General features: G+C 36.8%; 2 protein-coding genes across 2 annotated transcripts; both read right to left on the reverse strand.

Moving 5' to 3' along the window:
- Positions 1–631: 631 nt before the first annotated feature.
- LOC114533870 lies at positions 632–10652 on the reverse strand. Its single transcript, XM_028555489.1, has 8 exons — positions 9805–10652; positions 4198–4355; positions 3779–3947; positions 3442–3697; positions 2983–3210; positions 2381–2635; positions 1734–1916; positions 632–1428 (listed from the first exon to the last, which is right to left on the reverse strand). The coding sequence occupies exons 1-8, from the start codon at positions 10521–10523 to the stop codon at positions 955–957; spliced, it is 2442 nt and encodes an 813-aa protein (XP_028411290.1). The 5' UTR covers positions 10524–10652; the 3' UTR covers positions 632–954.
- Positions 10653–13630: 2978 nt separating this feature from the next.
- LOC114533912 (amiloride-sensitive sodium channel subunit alpha-like) lies at positions 13631–18087 on the reverse strand. Its single transcript, XM_028555542.1, has 12 exons — positions 18002–18087; positions 17241–17535; positions 16601–16956; positions 16194–16324; positions 15939–16102; positions 15726–15833; positions 15477–15579; positions 15320–15398; positions 14841–14895; positions 14673–14743; positions 14445–14520; positions 13631–14147 (listed from the first exon to the last, which is right to left on the reverse strand). Exons 1-12 carry the CDS (start codon positions 18040–18042, stop codon positions 14022–14024), a joined length of 1605 nt encoding a protein of 534 aa, XP_028411343.1. The 5' UTR covers positions 18043–18087; the 3' UTR covers positions 13631–14021.
- Between the last annotated feature and the right edge of the window lie 638 nt (positions 18088–18725).

An 18725-nucleotide genomic window follows, 5' to 3' on the forward strand; every position in this document is an offset into this window, starting at 1 on the left:
TTGCTCGTTCATGAAATCTCTAGGAAGAACAGTTTAAAACCGATATGGACCACAGTTATCCAGTGTAAATATAAGTTTAGTTGAGAGTACCTCCTGTAGTGGCATTGCGTCAATAAGAAATGATACTAACCAGACCTCAGAAATAACAGTTTATTGTTTATAGAACTGATAGAATATGCAGTTTAAATCTGATTATCAGTAGGTTTAACAGTTACATGCAAAGCATGTTAAACAGTCAGAGGCCTGTTGGTATAAATGATTTGCAAATCAGTGTCACCAAATCATTTAAATACATACAAGAGAATACGCTAAAACCAATTAAAATGCGACTTCTCACTCCAAACTATTTATTTTCACAAGAAAAAGCTAAAAATCTACATAACTACCATGTCTATTTCTACGTGTTTCGCTGTACATGCATACTGTGCATTCAACGGGCAATAATACTGAGTTCTGGGGCCGGTTGTATGAAAGCCGGATAGCGCTATCCACCGGATAGTGATTTTTTCAATCGCTTTAAAATCGCCCATTGTTGGGTATAACTTTGATTAAATCTTAGTTTTCCTAAATTGAGGATCCTCTTTAACAAAATTTGGCTACAAAGCTGAAATTTTATAGCTATTCAAGCATTTTTAGAAGGGTTGAAAAAATCACTATCCGGTGGATAGCGCTATCCGGCTTTCATACAACCGGCTCCAGGTTCTTTATTCTTAGGTGGTCTATTAAATATATGTATACATATATGTCTCAGGCTGACACAAGAAGTAATATGGGCAAGCCTCAAACAAGCACTTGTCAGAAATATCAATCGAACCACTGATGATATTGATTTTTCTATAACAATTTGAAGAAGCTATGCGAATATTTACAAATATGTAGAACATCTTGCACAAAACCTCTAGTTTTTTATGCATGCAGTGTTTTATAATATAGGCTAAAATTCCCAAACAAAACTTATGTATAACGTTGACGGCGAAGATAAGGTAACGAGGGTTTTGCGGGCCGCCCAGCTACCCGCTTCCTAATTTCGTCAGGCGGAGTTGGCATTTCTGGCGGGGAAAAGATGTAGTTGCATTTCCCCCCATCACCATTCTCAGGGTGAAATTTACATTGAGCATACTTTTTGATGTGTGTTGTCAAATACGACAGAGGTGACGAGCCCTGGGATAGCAGTTGATAGTGAAACTCTTTCAAACTGAACTTCTTCTTCAGTTTACTCTTTGCTTTATTGCGAAGTTGTGTGATCCACAGTTGCCCTATTGTGTACGCTGTGGCCTGGCCATAAACGCTTTGATAACGGGTGACTTCTTTCCGAGCGATGTCTGTGACGTCCCAAGCATATTTGTCGAAGAGATCCAGCGCAGCTGCTCGAGTCAGACTCTTTGTATGAATGCCCGTGTCAACCACTAGTCGTAGTGCTCGCCAGATCTGGAAAGTGAAGTCAAGATTACTCTATAGTTTTCCCTTGACATTTCTAAACTGTTCTTCCTAGAGGTCCAGTAAGGATCATCTCTTTTTTATCCAGTGTCACTACAGGAGGAAACCTAAACTAAACTAACTTTATATATACTGGATAGCTCTATCAGTTCTAAACTGTTCTTCCTAGAGATCCAGTAAGGATCATCTCTTATTGATCCAGCGTTACTAATGGTGGAACACTCTTTCATTTTTAAACCGTAACCAGTTGTATATGACGTCTAGCGTCTAGCAAGGAACTAATACTTAGGACGAACCTGCCACTTCAACATGCCGTATTTCTGCATCAAGTTATGATCGTAAATATCCGTCTCGGAAACCAAAGGACTCTCCGCATAAAGTGCCCAGCCTTCAACAAATGCTGTGTGATATGTTATTGAGTGTAACCAACTTATGCTGTCGTCACAGTTGTCTGCAAAATGTTCAATGTTTCCTTGCACCTGCATGTATGAGAAAGACCGTTTGCATTATGGTTTAGCTTAAATAACGATCTTATCCAGGCCTGTCTGTCCGTGAAGGTCGCGGTTTTGATGGCGGATGTAGGTAGAAATTATTGATGGTAGATCGATGGTCCTGAAGATGAAGTTGGTGTGGTGGAAGGGGTGGTTATAATAGTGATGGTTGGTGATGGTATCGATAGTGCTGTAGATAAAGTGGTGTGATAGTTCAGATGATTGATGGTAGTGATGGTGCCCTAAATGAAGCTAGTGTGACGGATGGTCGGTTCGTATGATTATTGGTAGAGATACTGCCGATGATTTATGATATCAATGATTATGAAGAATGGCTGGTATGATTATTGGTAGAGATACTGTCGATGATTGATGATATCAATGATTATGATGTTAATCGCAAAAACTTGATGATGCAATGGTAATTAACGAATGTGCTTTTTATTCTTTACCTGTGTGTGGTGCCCAGGTCTTGCTTCGTGAGCATTCACAGACCATTCAGAGAATTTTGGTCCAGCGTTGTTTAAAAAGAAGGGAAGATTATACGCTGCACCTTCCGTACATTTGTAGTCACTTTCGATGTAACTTTGAGCGCCACTTGACGGGTTCAGGTCAGGGTGTAACTCTACAGGACAGTTGGGTGTTGTGTGCTTTTTACCAGTGAAGTAGAACATGTTTATTGTTTTAGAGTCGATAAGTGACATTGCCTAGAATGAAAAAACAAATTAAAATGATAAAATTACAATTATAGATGATTTTTACTGGACCTCTAGGAAGAACAGTTTAGAACTGATAGAGCTATCCAGTATAAATAAAGTTAGTTTAGTTTAGGTTTCCTCCTGTAGTAACACTGGATCAATAAGAGATGATCCTTACTGGACCTCTAGGAAGAACAGTTTAGAACTGATAGAGCTATCCAGTATAAATAAAGTTAATTTAGTTTAGGTTTCCTCCTGTAGTAACACTGGATCAATAAGAGATGATCCTTACTAGACCTCTAGGAAGAACAGTTTAGAACTGACAGAGCTATCCAGTATAAATAAGGTTAGTTTACCATCCTCGCGTCTGCCCACCACTTCTCTGCGGCCTCCCATCTTTTTGGGCAATATTTTTTTGCGCCTTCAATGTTGCTGCATTTCTTGTGAGCTTCTTCATTTGATTCGTTTTTAGGAAACGGTTCTTCATTGTAATAATTTGAACTTTTGTTGAGCATTTTTCGGAATTCTCTGACCGCTTCAGTATCATTGGATAAACCAGTTAAATTTCTCGCGATTTCAAGAACCTTTAAAGCAATTTAAAGCTTTTAAAAACATTCATTGAATAGCTTTATATAGATTAGAAAACTACGGACGATGTTCACATCCATTTTAGCGTTCTTGCTGAATTGCTAGTTAAGAAGAAGACAGTTGAAGTAAATTTAAATTATGTCTTCGCTCTGTACTGAAACTTGTCACAATAACCAAACTCGGTAGAAACTCTCAGAGTCGTGCCTGAAACTAAACCAGTTTTATACCTGAGGATAAAGACGTTCAACCTGTTCATATCCCAAGTCATAAATTCTATCTGCAGTCAAATCAGTTGTCGTGAAGTAAGACAGCATCATCTCGTAAGTCTTACTGCAATTTATGGCCTCCCCAAAAGGTAGAGTCTTGTTCGTTCTTTGTGATGTTTGCACTCCATCCAGAAAAACGTAGTTCTGAGGCAGATCACTAAGACCGTTAGGGACTGACGACGGGACACAATGGCGGATATGATCGTTTTGTAAATAGCTGAAATTTGAAAATATTTAGTTGAGATCATTTCTAAGGTGTCCCGCGACTGATAAAGTTTAGTTTATTGATGATACTTACTTCAACAAGTCAACTACTGGTTTGCCGATGAGTTCGATGAAATATTTGTTGACTGTTTCACGGACATGCTCGTCATTCTTGAAAAACCATTCTGTGTCTTCTTTTTCTGTGATGTTTGAAAGAAACTCGGGCACAACAACGAATCCCATGAACCAACTCTCAAGGACGGCTAAAATTGATGCAGTCTGTGATTACTGTGAAACTCTATCAAAATCAAATTGTTCCTCCTAGTTCACTAAATATCATCTCCTATTATTGATCCACTGGAAAATCTAAACTGTTCTTCATAGAAATCCAGTGAGGATCATCTCTTCTTGATCCAGTCAGTTGCTACAGAAGGAAACCTAAACTAAACTAACTTTATTTATACTGACTGGATAGTTCTATCAGTTCTAAACTCTTCAGCACGAAGATCATACCTTTTTCTCCACGAAGAGAGATATTCAAATATCGTTGTTTCACAGCATCTATACCCGCCTTACAATCTTCGACGGAACGTATCATACCACGCTGAACTCCCTCCTTCATATTGTTTATGTATTGATAAACAGCATCTGCATGTTCTTGTAACTTATCTCTGTAATTTTAGAAAACAATTGGTTAACGTATCTCTATTACACCTCCCCCCACCGCCCATATTAACTGAATAGTCCCTCCCCCCCAGAATAGCCCCTCTTCTCTTTAAGAGTCCGTTTTGAGGTGACAAAATAACCCCAGTTATAGCCTGATGGGAAAAATTGCATACAAAAGTTTAGTACTCTTAAACTATTAATAAAGAGAGTATATAGGATTAATATATTCTATTGCTTTTAGTAAAGACTAAAGTGTCATCGAACTATATTATGCATATATTTCCATCTTGATGTACAGCTTGCATACTAAATTGAAACATTTTTGCACACCCAGAACGAATGACAGTACACGACGCGGTGTCCACTAAAATATTGGATATTAGCTAAGTGTGGGACAAGAGACTATGAAAGCGAGTTTCATATTAGGGAGAATTAATTATATAGTAAAGGCGAAACAAAACAGCTGCCTTATATTAAATGCTAATTTTTAAACATGTTGTTTGGACAGCGTTCGGATATGAAACGTGTATATTTCTAGATGGATTTTGTCAAAAGTACTTTCGCAGAATTGTAGCTGGATCTTACATGCAGCTAGTATTTACAACGTAGAATCGATTTGTTTCAAAGCGCGGATAAATTGATTACAACTTACAAGCACAATAAATTAATACGAAAATTGAATCATGAATAATCTAAAAGATAACAAAGGAATCGTCCACTAAATTTAACCATTTAACAATTGTGAGTAGTTTCAGCATTTATATACACCTGCATTTCAAAGAACTGCATATCTAGAATATTCTGAAGTTGGTTTTGCAACGTTTGTGAAAAGGATTTTTTGCAAAGAACAGCTTGAAATCTCTTTACAGCAGGTGGCTGACAACAAGGATTATGTCGGTATTTTCCCATTCGTTTTAGATTATGTTTTTCTTCTCAAATGAAACTGTTCATGTTGATTTGAAATAAGATAGCCTTGTTAGGTAGAGATATTCTAAATAACTTTAAAATCGATATTTTCAATTGATATAACTGTCTTGCGTGTGGTCTGTATCTTATGTCGGGAATATGTCGTGTTTAAAGAGATGGTTTTATCAAAAGCTTTGTTTTACTTAAACTCGCATTCACATTTGCCTGTTAATGGACGCATGTCGTGCACGCAGCATGCTCTGTGCATTAGCCAAGGAACAATGATTAAAAGTGCATTATAGTCGCTAACAGCGGGGAAATATGGGCTGTGTTTGTGCTTGAAATGACACCAGGAAGATCAAAGTGCAGCATCGTTTAACATTTTGATCGCGTTAATGGGCAATTAAGCATAACGGTTGAACCGAAAAAATCATCACGCGCAAAATATGATAAATTCCGGTGAATCTGGAGGACATTTCCCGCCAATCACTCTGTAGACATTGCACACTGAACCCTTTGCCATAGATAACGTTGGATCTATTTTTATTTTAAGGGCGATCATGCCTCATCCATTAAGCAATCCTCGACAGCGTTAACTGCTATTACACTCCCCGTCGTTCTGAAGAAAACTAAACGCTTAATCCCTTTGAGTTCATTATCTGCAAGACAAGCAACTCTTTCTGTTTTAACGATGCCAAATAGATAAGGAATATAAGCCTAATTTGTGGTGGTTCTCTGGTATCAAGATTATCCACCCGATAATAAAATTGTCAACAATGGCATGTTCTCGATACGGAAATTTATATGGGAGCATTACGCCTCTTTTTATTTCACCGGGAATAACACGCCCACCTATTGTAACACTTGTATACACATGATATACAAAACTTGAACATGATTCGGTGGTTCTGAAAAGATGTTAATAATTTGCAATCCATCAATATGGCATACAGATGTTTTTCAATTTAATACCGAAGTTTAAGAAAATTAATCCCATGTTTCCATGACATTTCGTTAATCAGAGCAGTCAAAGTGATAATGAAGCATTTCAATAGAATATTAAAATCACATTAAACGTGGGAGTTTTGTTGAAGATATAGTATTCCAAATGAGCCACCATAGACTGTGACAACTATACTGTTTACCAACAAAAAAAAACTCAAGTGCGGGGAGTGTTATAAAAAAAGTTATAACGCTCCGTTTCTGAACTTCCTGAAACAGATATCTCAAACGTGGTGGTCCAGTATATATAGTATTCTACAATAAGCTGTCTTGGTTTATGTCTATCTAGATCTGCCTGAAAGGATATCTCAAACGTGGTGGTCCACTAGACGTGATTGCCAAGTTTCTAGCCTGGCCAAAGCCAAAAACCGGATCTTATTCTTTGAGACGTTTAATAATCCTCTAATCTTTGTTCCCCAGAGTTCTAATCCAGAATTAACTTCATGATGGGGTCTCATATGAAATCTACTGAAATTATTTCGAAAAATCACCTCAAATATATGGAGGTCCTGTATAGAAAGTATTTCAATTTTATATTTTGGTTTGTGCTTGATTGACCGATTAAAAAAGTTGGAAAGCCTTTGAGTCAAGGCTTGTCGTTATCTACCGTGAAACGACTAAGTAATGACGGACCTAATTTGTTCAAAATGTGAAGGGTACTTTTTTATTTTGAAGTACCTCAAACACAAACCGCGACGACCTAAAATCATCATTAACATATTTTAACACGAAATTCTGCCTGTGCTGAACTGACGTTTTGCATTGAGTTATGTAATTTTGAATGAGTTGAGGCTAAGTGGCTGTTTCATTCCTGCCTCCATCAGCCCATGCGAGTTTCAAATACTTCAATGGCGACATTATGGCTCGCAAACATTTGTAACAAAATATACGTGAGAACTATCTGATTTGATGAAAAATATCTTTCCTTCACTTTCGATTCATATCAGAGTATAAGGGATTTATATTTTCTAGACCTTTTTTTAAGAGGAACATGTTTTATATCAAACTTTAGGAAATGGACTATGGCAAAATTAACAATTCTTGTCAAAAATAATAAGATATTGGAAGCTTTCCAAAATTTCTTATCAGCAAATTTCTGGCACATAGGAATCAGTTTTGTTAATTGGCCGTGTGTTATGTATCACAGACGTACGCATTGAAGATTTGCGATACAATCTGAATTTCTCCGCTAATAAGCGCACTGCTGCTAGCGCATATTCTGCGCAATTCTTATCCTTTAATTAATAACAACAACTTGAAATATTTACACGTCAATCCGAAGAATGCGTCTTAGCAATAAAAACAAATCAGTTGAAATGCAGTGTTTCGCGCGCAGCTTATTTTGAAGGGGGTTCCATCTTCTTATTCGGCTCATGCATCCTTCAGTAACATGACAAATTTAGCTGCGCAACTCTCTCGTTGTTGGAAAAATACAGAACAAGACAATTTAACAAGAGAACATTGGTCAGAAAATCGTGACTCAGGTTTTATATATTCTTGTTGAAGAACCTTTAATAATTTCATTTTCATAACATTCCTAGTGTGCTCTTAAATGTTTATATTGCTATCACTCGATCTCCCAAACAACTTGTAATTTAAAAATATTCATTTCCATCCATCTTCCTCTTAACTCAAGAATGTGGACTTCAATTTTTTAGTTTGCATTAGAATCTATACGGTAATACATATAGCCCTAATGGACCCCAAACAATTGATTGGTCTCGTAAAAACAATCATGGAGAGATATTTCAATGAGCTGCCCTCGACATGCTGATTTTCACAGCCTAAAATAAAACTATGCTGCGACCATTGTTATTAAAATACGTTAAAACTACAATCACTCTTCGTACAGAAAACAAGGACAATGATTTTTCAGCAATTTCCTCTTCTCAATTTACCACAAATACTGTCTACCCGCTAACGTGTTCACACCTCACTATTACAATTATGGCACCATTAACACTTCATTGGAATGCAAATTAAAATCAATATTTACATTCGGCTGCTTGTGATCAAATATATTCATGACCTAACTCGACATGGATTGCGCATGTACAAGAATCATTTTACTAGCGCGCAGCTGTGTTAAACTTTCAGAATTTGAAGGAAACCAATTTTTTCATGATGTCGCATGTAATGGTGCAACATATGTTGAAATCGCCGTTCGGGTGATTTTATAACAGTTGCATAGAGATAGTCGCTGGTCACGACATCGCAATCTCTTACGCAGAAATGTTCTTGCATGTATTTTATCAAGCACCCCGCATCTGATACGTCTGCTTTGGCAATTTTATCGTTGGAAACAAGATCCATTAATTGATCATGCTGATAGCTGGATGGTTGCACACACAAATCATATTGCGTCGCCTGTTAAAAAACTATCGCGAACAAACAATCATCTACTAATTTAATCTCACCAAACACAGCACGTTTATAATATCTTTGTGTTCCGAGTTATGGTAACAGCGAGTCAATAACAGATGATCGCTCTAGTCTCTCCTGAAGAATTTCTAACAAGAACGCTAACGATCTAGTGAACGACATAGAAATGACTATACCTATTCTGTATGAATAATTTCAGTTTAGTGTTTTGTTATTAAGAGTGTGTTGGTTATGCATGGAGGTTTCTTGTTGGAATATAGCCCCAGAAAAACTATCAACGGCTCAATTGGGGGATCTAAAAACGCATTTGTTAAACCTGATAACTGTGCAACAATATAATACACATTTAGTGTCCAACTCTCGTGAATTTCGTGAAAGCAAATGAATTAAACAGCAATGAAAGAGACATGGAAGCGTGCATAAGCTATGTTATGGGAAACGCTATTGATTGCACGACAGGCGAGAAGATGTCTAAATTGTAAGGACCACTTGTAATTTTAGAAAGTTCAATATACACTGTAATAACTGTATTACTCAGCTTGCGCGAACAACATGATATCACATCCAAAATTTGCTATGTTTGCTTGCGTCACCTGTGATTTCATTCACGAGATTCTATTTTACTTTTTTAAAGCACGATTCGTATGTATGACACACACACAGCTGACCGTTGCAATACGAGACGCCTTCCAGCGCATCCACGCAGATCTCATAATATAAACAAACTTGATAACGCTCGCGTTATATTACGTTGGAAAGACGAGTTGACACAAATTAGAAAATTATTTGTGCAACGCTGAACCAATAATTCAACGAAATATAAAGGACGAAAGAGTTGTAAATTAATGTATAGTTAGGAGAAATAAATGAGCTTTTTCTAAGATTTGACGCACTGTCGTGAACAGAATATAATGGTCTCCACACAAGTACAATATCCACTCTTACTGCCCATACAGCTTGCATCGACAACATGAAAGGTTTCGGGGTCTGCAAATGCACTCCTTAGGTGGTTGATTAACGGCGTGAGCAGAGAATGTATGTGGTATTTTTTCATAATACCACAAGATTATCGTCATTTAAACTTTGGTAGTTAATTCAAGCTTAATGTGGAATATAATAAAGCAGCTAAGCGAGAGCTTAAAATGTGTAAAATGAAGATAATACCTTAGTTCATCCAATCCTTTTAGCCCATTAGGTTTGTAATAGTCCAAATGATAAAATATATCTTTGCCCATGTCACATACAGGTTGCCAGCAGAAATGATTCGGTCCCATCATCCAATCTCCCGCGTAATAATTCATATCATACGGCTGTCCGAATGTATGCTTTAGATAATGTTTGGCTTGAATAAGAGCCTTCAGCTCACGGGGTTTCAAAGCGTCATTATTAATGTTTATAGCGTTCAACTTTCGCAATAGGTCCAGCGATGCTTCTGTGATTTTCTTTAAGTTGGAAGGTTTGGGATTGAAAGGTTTGTACTTTCTTTTCAAAACGCTCAACTCGGCGCCCTCAGGAAGGTCTGATATCGCAGGATCATGGTAGGATTGATGAGGATGCAACCTGAAGAATTCTTCTTTTATTTCTTTCAAGAATGTATCGAATCCTGCTCGTTTTGCCTCTTCAGAAAACCCGCAATATTTCCAGTTTTCTTGTTTAGGTTCTGCGCATTCATTTTTATTCGCAATTGAGACGATAATGAGAGATATTCCAACGACTACAAGTATCATTGAGACGATGAACAAGACGACGATGGTGAGACTACACGTCGCCCGCGCTTGCTTGGATGCACCCATAATGGAGTACTGACTTGGTCGCTTCTCTCTGTGGTTTACCATCTCAGCTAGCTCGCTCTCTTTGCATGAATGCTTCCCATTCATTGCCATACCTCTCACTTATCTTTATATAACTTTGATCAGATCAAAACGAAAACTAACTTGTCAACAATATGCACTTCAGATACGCACTCACTGCTCTAATCCGTCCGCTTTGTGGTGAAATAAATCCCCTTTGATATACGCTCAGTCATATGAGTAAGCTCTTCCCTTTTTTACGTTTATCAGTCAAGGAATCTTCTAAGTATGACACTCAACACAAGCCTATTCTTCAACTTCCGTTGTCGGTAACAAACAAGTCAAGCGCGAGTTCGCATTGATTGCGATTTCGCATCAAGTCTCTAATCACTTTGACAGGGAATAGCGAGATATTGTGGGAAGCTGTCACATATTGAGAGATGACTTTATTTGCTCTGGACAATCAACGCAAGCGGTACTGCAACGTCTTGTGGTGCAGCGCATTAGTAAACACTACATGTTTCATTAAGCTAGCTTTGTTGCCTTGCAAGAGATCCATCGGTCACTCCAAGACCCCTGCTTGTTTTAAAACGTTATTTCAAGACCTTTCTCAGTCGGCCTGCTGGCAAGTTTTGCCAAACAGCGCGTATTTTATCGCCCTACTTAATTTCACGTTATTTTTCCACCCATGTTTTTTATTTATCATCGCCTGTTTTAAAACACAGTGGACGCACTGAAACAATGATCGCTATACTTTGTGATTTATACCAATATATTGCTGCCTCGCTAAATATATTTCATGTTGTTGTTTTTGGCAACAATTTGATTCTGTTATTTCAGCTTGAATAAGTCACCTTATACACGATATAAGTGCAGATTCCATGCGCTTGAGAGCAGTTTGAACAAGTTAGTTTCTACCTATGCAGTTCACTCAAGAAAGGTCATTCGCAAAATCGCGAAGGGATTGTTCGTGACAACTGTTGGTTTTTTAAATTGTCGATGATTGATATCTGGCTCATATTTTCTCTTTAGGGACAGAATGGTGAAAAAATGTAATGTTCAAGAAGGCTTGAGAGTTGCAAATCCAGCTTAAAAAATTATTTTGATAACAAAAAAGGCATAAGATGACGACTTCTTCTATTTCGTTTGTTTCATCAAAATCCTGAGCCATTCCGTGCGGTTTTAATATTTAGGAATTTTTATCATTATCATACAGAAGTAATTTAATATTCTGGTCTCATGTAACTTATTTTCGACAAATTTTCTTGTAATTTTCTTGCAGTTTTTCGGACATTTCTGCTATTGGGATAACCGCAGCACTTTTCTTATCTTGTAATTTCACTTTTAAATTAAGGAGTAGCTTTTTAATTTGCATTAAATTGATTTTCCTTTGCATTACGTCACAAACTTGTAGTGGTGTTATGTTATATCATTGAGAAAATGGTTGAAAACATCGATTTTCAAGCTATATAAGGCCATACAATTCATCTTGAATTGATAACCAATATCTCTTCAAGTTCATCATATATGCCCGTAGGCAACAGGAATATGTGTGTCAAATATTTTCGTATCTTATCGTACATAAGTTTGATATTTTGATTGTGTTTATAATCCAGTGTAAATAATTCATTTGCACTGTATATAAGTATAACTACTGGTCGTTCTTTCCAGCACTCCAGTGAGAATCATTGATTTCATTATTTCGATGGTACAGCTCGAGAGCAAACCAGCATTGCCATTGGTAGAGCTTTTGCCGGAAGATCGCCAGGCGCTAGCCATGCATCGAGTTTGAAGATGCATGTTACGTATACACCCACTTCTGAACTTGAAATGTTTTCACCGTGTCCTTTAATTTCCCTCCTTTTTAATTATTATACTCTGAGACTAACCATGAACTGGCCTGCAGCTAAGCAAGTTATTGCCTGGCGGTGTTGGGAATTGGGATATCTCGGTACTGCCTGCCTTGAGCTAATATAAATTCAATTACATGCTCGCGTGACTTGATGTAAACGCGAATTTCCTGTCTTTTGACAAACAAATGAGTTACAAATGGGCTTAATGAAAACCTAAATCTTTCCGGATACGCATTTAGTAAACTAACATTGCTTCTCTTCTTGATAGGAAGACGCGATCCCAGTTCGTTAAACTCTTCGCAAATTTATCTTTATTGGTAGAAATAGTAGGATTTTTCGGCTGGAACCTGCCAACTAAACTCAAACCGCACGCATGTAGTTTCTGCCATCGATTCGTCGAACACTAATAATGACCTCAGACATGAAATTCTCAGCACCTTTTGACATGATAACGCAAAACGGAAAACCTAAGCTTAAAGAGTTTAAGACGAATTATTTCATCTATAAAGGTCATCACGTGTTATTTGGGTAGAATTCTTTCATGTAGATTTTATATCACCTTGAATGTGCTATGGAATTCTGAGAAAGTTATAAAAAAACTTGGTTTCTTCAAGTGCTGGCTGGCAAATGACTAAAAACTCTCATTGCGTGATTTGCAGACGAAAAACGAGATCTTGACAGATGTCTGTAGCAGTTCAAATAAATATATCAAAATTATTTGGATCTAGACATTCAGGACTTTCCTATGATTGCGAAGTGGTGACCATATTTAAGAGATCTGTGGAAAGAAGTCGGCTAGCTTCATTACTACATCGTAAATCATTTCTGACGTCAAGTATCGTGTTTGCTGTTATAATCCTGTTATACGCTAAAAATTCTCCGGGGCGAATGATCTTGTCCAAAACAAACTACTTGTAATAAATGAAATCTCGTTTCTTCTCTCTAATTAATGTTCCCATAAAAAACACGGGAGGTCTGAGTACTCAAGGCGCAAAAATTCAGAATTGTCGTAAAAACTAATATAGGAAGAGAAAAATCCGAGAAATTTACCCTCAAAAAAAACACCAGACAATTTACGCTGCATATACGTCATCTTTCACTGAGTTTCACTTCAATTTTTACTTTCAAAAGTTCTCCTGACAATTTACCATTGGACAACGGAAAACGATACAAAACGGGAGGTTAGCTCTTAAAAGTAATTAACATAAATACCGCTCGATTTTCTATCATATATTCAAGGGTCACTGTATAAGGTTTCTTCTTTACTATGTGGTAAACAATATTTTTGCATAATCCATAAACTACGTTTTAGCTTGCTAAATATCTATATGAACAGCAATGAAAATAACTGTTAAATAGATTTTTACTTTTACTGAATACATCGATTAATATTCTGACTGACTTCCCCGACGAGAAACAATTATAACAATTCATAATAAAGCCATGTCTTCACGAGTTTTTTTTCTATCAGATCTATAAATAATAATTTTGACTTAATCTTTTGACAAGGTAAAAACGTTGACGGACAAAAGCAATCTGCTTGTTCAAGTGCTGTAATATATACGCGTGAAACTGCTATGTGCTATGTGTTATAGTCAATTACGAATTACAGTTAATCTAATACTCTTACAGTATAATTACGGATGCTTTGACCAACTTTCGTGGTTCAATTGTATTTCATTTATATACGATAAATAGGTCTTTCTTGTTGTTGCGAAATTCCTTTTGACTTAAAAGATTAATTTCTTGAGAAGACGAGCAGAATTATGGATAGAATTAAGTCACCAACTTCAGCAAACGTAATCACTGATAAACCAACCCAGAGCCCTAACTGGCCGCCGATATCTGACAGGAGACTGGTGAGCTAGACGTAAATAAACAGGCAGTCAATTCAGTACAAAACAAGGAGAAAAACCCTGAGATTAAGATCTTTAAAATCAAGGGGTTTAAGATGAAAATCACCGGATTATTCTTCGCACTAATTTTTTTTAATTATTATCGGCATGTTAGATATAACACTCTATGTCAATCAGCCAAGATTTGGTTGATAAACTGGATGTTGCTTGTAGCAAAAGGCCCGTAGTCATCCCTATCCACACTTATCTGCCCTCCCTCATCCCGCTTCCCCCATCTCAAACCTATCCTCAAAGGAGAAACTTACGGTGTACGAGAACTCCTGATGAATACGAACCAAATTGAGCTCCTCAAAGTAGATTTTTATCCGAAGAAAATCCTGCCTGAATGAAAAAACGCACGTTAAAGTGTCATGTCTGTTATCCGATTTATGAAGACATACTGTATCTTTAGCCTGTACATCCTTCATCGTTGCAGTAATTCGTTTTCAATTATAATCAAAACTCGATGTATTTTTCTTTTCTCTTCAACTTACTTAAATAGTTTCTCAGTCTTAGTCGCATTCCGACGCTTTGTAGAGGTGTTTAAGCTTTCACGCTGATCTTTCTGTAGTTAAAGTACGATAAGTCATGATTAGTTGACTTGGATGAACACATTTGTTCAATTTCTTGCGTGTGAATATTTGAAAAGCTGCAGTACAAACCATGAATTGGGCAGATAATTGGGCTTCTGATATGGTAGTGCGATACGATACTGATCTATTGGAAAGAAGTATTGAAAAGATATGCTCATCTATATTGCTATCATAAATTATCGATTTTTGAGGAGTTTGCTGTGTTCGACTGAAGTTATAGGCGGAGATTGATAGCAACAAACTAAGAGCTTGCTCAGATTGTGAATGCAAAACCAAACCCATTATTTGTTTTGCTATTTATTTAAAAAATTTAAAGAAGCTGCATCAAGTAGTCATATGTACTCGTCTTCATATCAATGGCGTCAGTAAGGCAATATATTCAATGCATGGCGTCAATAAGTTATATTGACCCTTTCACGTCATCTTGCTAATATGAATGTGAATATTCTATTTTTGGGTAACGATTGAGGTGGGAGGTTCACGAGCACTTGGCTGTTAACCAATAAAAAAGAGGCATTTTTATTGAATGACAATGATATTGCTTATACCTGCATCTCTGAGGGCATCTTTTTATGCAACCGTACTCATCCTTTCTATATTTTGTCTCCACATTTACGATACATTCATCTGAAATGCATATATGGAATATACGATTAATACAAATCTTAGGATTAGAAAATATCTTGATAAAAATAATGAACTTACTTTCAGTTGTGTTTGAGCAAGCTTTTCCATTCCTGGCATATCTGGCATCACTGCAGTTGCATTCTTTAATTTGCTGTTCAACTAAGCAAGTATCAAGACAACTCTGGAGAACGAAAGAGTTTAATTCAGTCGTCGATTGAATGATGCAATACAGCTAGAGTACAGACGTTGTGACCAGAGCCGTCTTGGCTGGTTGAAATGCACGCGATCCTACACCAAGATGACCCTCAATGATCCAGAAATATCTACCTGAATGGTATATGCAAGCGAAGCATCTTCGTTGTAAATGCTGTCAAAAATTTCGGTGTCCTCAACACAGGACCTATTACTGTACCTGTCGACTCTTTCAATGACCTCCTGAAAAAAAAAAGAACCTAAACTATTAGTGGGCGTCTTCTACACTGTTTATCCTTGCGATAAACACATCAAAAAACGTATCAAGAATTCACAGAATTTCACAACCTTTCTTAGAGCAATGGCCGTAGCAGTTCCGGGAGAGACTGCGGTTCCTTCTTGGAAAGGAAATGGATGTTGTTTACCATTTATTATTACCACTTTCACTCCAGCTTCTTCTGTTAATTGCCGGATGTATTGTGCTTGCTCGATAAACAAATCAATTGTGAGCCCTGCGAAAGAAATTGATTGTCTTCATGCATATCTTTGGTGGCGCTGTTTACATTATAATGGCAGTCAGGATTAAGAAATGGAAAAACCAACCATATTTCGGGCCAGCTTTGGTCGTCGTTAGTGGCGTTACTGTATTATTCCCCTCAGACAAACCAAAATTAAACGTATAGCAGTTTCCATATTTCCAATTCCAGGTATTTCTCCAGTAGTTCTTAAAATAGCTTAAAAAAAATCCATAACTTTCAAAAGGGTCATTTCAAAAATAGTATTATTGGGAGACGCCGACTTATCACTAATTCTTCGCAAATCATTGTGCGTCAGCGTGTTGATTGTCTTGTACCCAAATGGAACGCTAACAAAGATCATTCTGTAATTCGATTCCATCTTATCTCATGGCAAAATTACAAATCGGAATAAATTCAAACATGCAGTGAACTACATTAAGAAATGACACACGTACGCAGGGTGACGCCAAAGGATGAAAACATCAAAATTACCTTGACTTTGAGTTACACTGAATACCCATCCAGCGACAGCTTGAAACAAGATCTTCAAATTGATGGCCAGCCTTTTTCAAATCTTTTTCTGAATATTTCACACTGGCAGCCAGCATTGCATTCTCGAGGATATCCTTACTTGAAACTTGATTCGTTTTTGAAAAATTCATTCCACCTGCCGGAAGAGTCATTCCGCTCCTTCTTTTCATTTTTTGAAAGAAAAGGTTCTCTTCATCAACGTTCGCCCGGTCACTCTTCTTGTTGTTGATGATTTTGTTCAGCCCTGGAAGATTTTGTAAAGCATCTTTGCGGAATTTGTTCAAATTGCAGATAGTGACGGATGGAAAAGTCATATCCTGGAAAGTAAAAAAGAAAAAATTAGGCTGTTTACTTAATTAATCTTTGGCACAAGTGCTTGCTAACTAATTTTGCTCACACTAGCTAGGCTAGTTCTATCAGTTTAAAACTGATTTCACTAGCTAACCAGTTAGTTGAGAAAGGTTGGCTTCAGTTGTTCTGTGCTTTGAAAGCTTTTTTTCTACGGTGAATGGTCATTTCGAGGCTTCGAGTGTTGGCCACTACTGCATGCTTGCGTTTCTGTCGCAAAAACCCCTTCAATTCGAGTTATTCGAGTACTCACCGTCTCGAAAGACACTTCGACATAGGTGGAAGTCGGTTTGTCAAAGTATGTCTTTATCGCTATATAACTGAGATATATCATTGCACCATAACAAACCACACACAGTAAGACCCAAATTAAACGAATAAGAAGTGGTTTTGACGAAAAGACTTTGTTAATTCCGCCAGCGCTCGACTCTTGTGAAAACTCCTTTAAGAGTTGTTGATATTTTCCTGGCTTGCGTTTTACTGAATCACTTGAAGTCATGTTGTGTTCGCTGTCTTTGGTGCTATCAAACGACTCCACTCTGTTGTCTCTAAGATTTTAAATAGGAATATTTAAAAATGATTATATCCTTTCAAAATATCCCTTCCTATCGCAGAGATTAGCTTCGATCGGTGTCCGGTTTCTATGATTTCATGCAAGACCACAAGTCATGCATGCTATAGGTATTTCTGCACGCGAGGTGCTTTAATCAAGTTTTTTTTAAATTAATGCTTCAAAATCTTACTCCTGGTTCATATGTGACCTTAATTCATATATTATCGGCTCGTCGCACATCACCAATTTTGGGTCACAAAAAGCTAGCTGCAAGTTTCTTTGCCATAATATGGTGAACTATTACCTTACGATGGACGATGGGATATATCTTTGAAAACTACATTTCTACGTTTACTTTTTCTCTTAATTCCAGTCAAAATTTTAGCAAAATAAAACTGTGCTAATTAAGACAGAATACAAACCAAACTCTACTTCCCTGTAAATCCCTGAATGCAACCCACCTTTTAGAGAATTGCATTTTCATTTCCTCAGCGTTTGGCATCTGGTTTTCTTATCTTTCTTCTTAAGTTCCTTTAGGCACGAATTTAATCAGTGTCCGGGCTAAAGCTGATGTTTTAATGTTGACTTGATATATTTGCCATTGTCACCAACAAATTATTCATGATATTGCTTCAGTAATGGCGTTTTTTATTACTTTTTTTCGCCTTTTTATAAAAGGATAACGGGTTTGAACAGCTGCTGGTGAATAAATATATCTTTGAATCCTTAAGACGCGTCTTTAATTTCTTCATAAACTTGAGTTAAACTTGAGTATTTTTGTGCGACTAAAATGTTCGTACAACTTAATGGAAAAGTTTGAAATGAATTTACTTTATTAAAAATATATTTATTAAAAAGACTAAAAATATATGTTGGCATGTGGGTATGTTAAATACTATTTAATAAAAATATGTATATTATATTAATGTTAAAACCAAGGGTAATTTGGTGCGTGGAGTGAAAACCTAAAATCTGTGGGACATGTTGTTTTGAAAGCGAAGAATGTTTTCGTTCCGGTTTCAAAGCGATAATGAATGCTTCTTGCCGCACAAATTTGTTTTATTTTCAAATTTTGAAAGCTTATAAAAAACATTGATTCATGCTTAATTAAATTTTTTTCTAATAAACAGCGTCCAGCAAGCTATGAAGTTCTTTTTTATTAGGTCCATTTTTTAACAAGTGCAG

This window comes from Dendronephthya gigantea, unplaced genomic scaffold (genome assembly GCF_004324835.1).
Source record: "Dendronephthya gigantea isolate DGI-Jeju-01 unplaced genomic scaffold, DenGig_1.0 000095F, whole genome shotgun sequence".
NCBI classification, from domain to species: Eukaryota; Metazoa; Cnidaria; class Anthozoa; order Malacalcyonacea; family Nephtheidae; genus Dendronephthya; species Dendronephthya gigantea.

Bases quoted from the DNA above. Each gene is read 5' to 3' on its own strand.
- LOC114533912 (XM_028555542.1), bottom strand. From the start codon at position 18,042: ATGCCAAACGCTGAGGAAATGAAAATGCAATTCTCTAAAAG. The intron at 17,536-18,001 runs GTGGGTTGCATT...TTAAAATCTTAG, and splicing joins AAAATGCAATTCTCTAAAAG to AGACAACAGAGTGGAGTCGT. The intron at 15,834-15,938 runs GTTGTGAAATTC...TTTTTTTTTCAG, and splicing joins CGGCCATTGCTCTAAGAAAG to GAGGTCATTGAAAGAGTCGA.
- LOC114533870 (XM_028555489.1), bottom strand. From the start codon at position 10,523: ATGGCAATGAATGGGAAGCATTCATGCAAAGAGAGCGAGCTAGCTGAG. The intron at 4,356-9,804 runs GTATTATCTTCA...CTAAAATTACAG, and splicing joins AAAGGATTGGATGAACTAAG to AGATAAGTTACAAGAACATG. The intron at 1,917-2,380 runs GTAAAGAATAAA...TCATACATGCAG, and splicing joins GACCTGGGCACCACACACAG to GTGCAAGGAAACATTGAACA.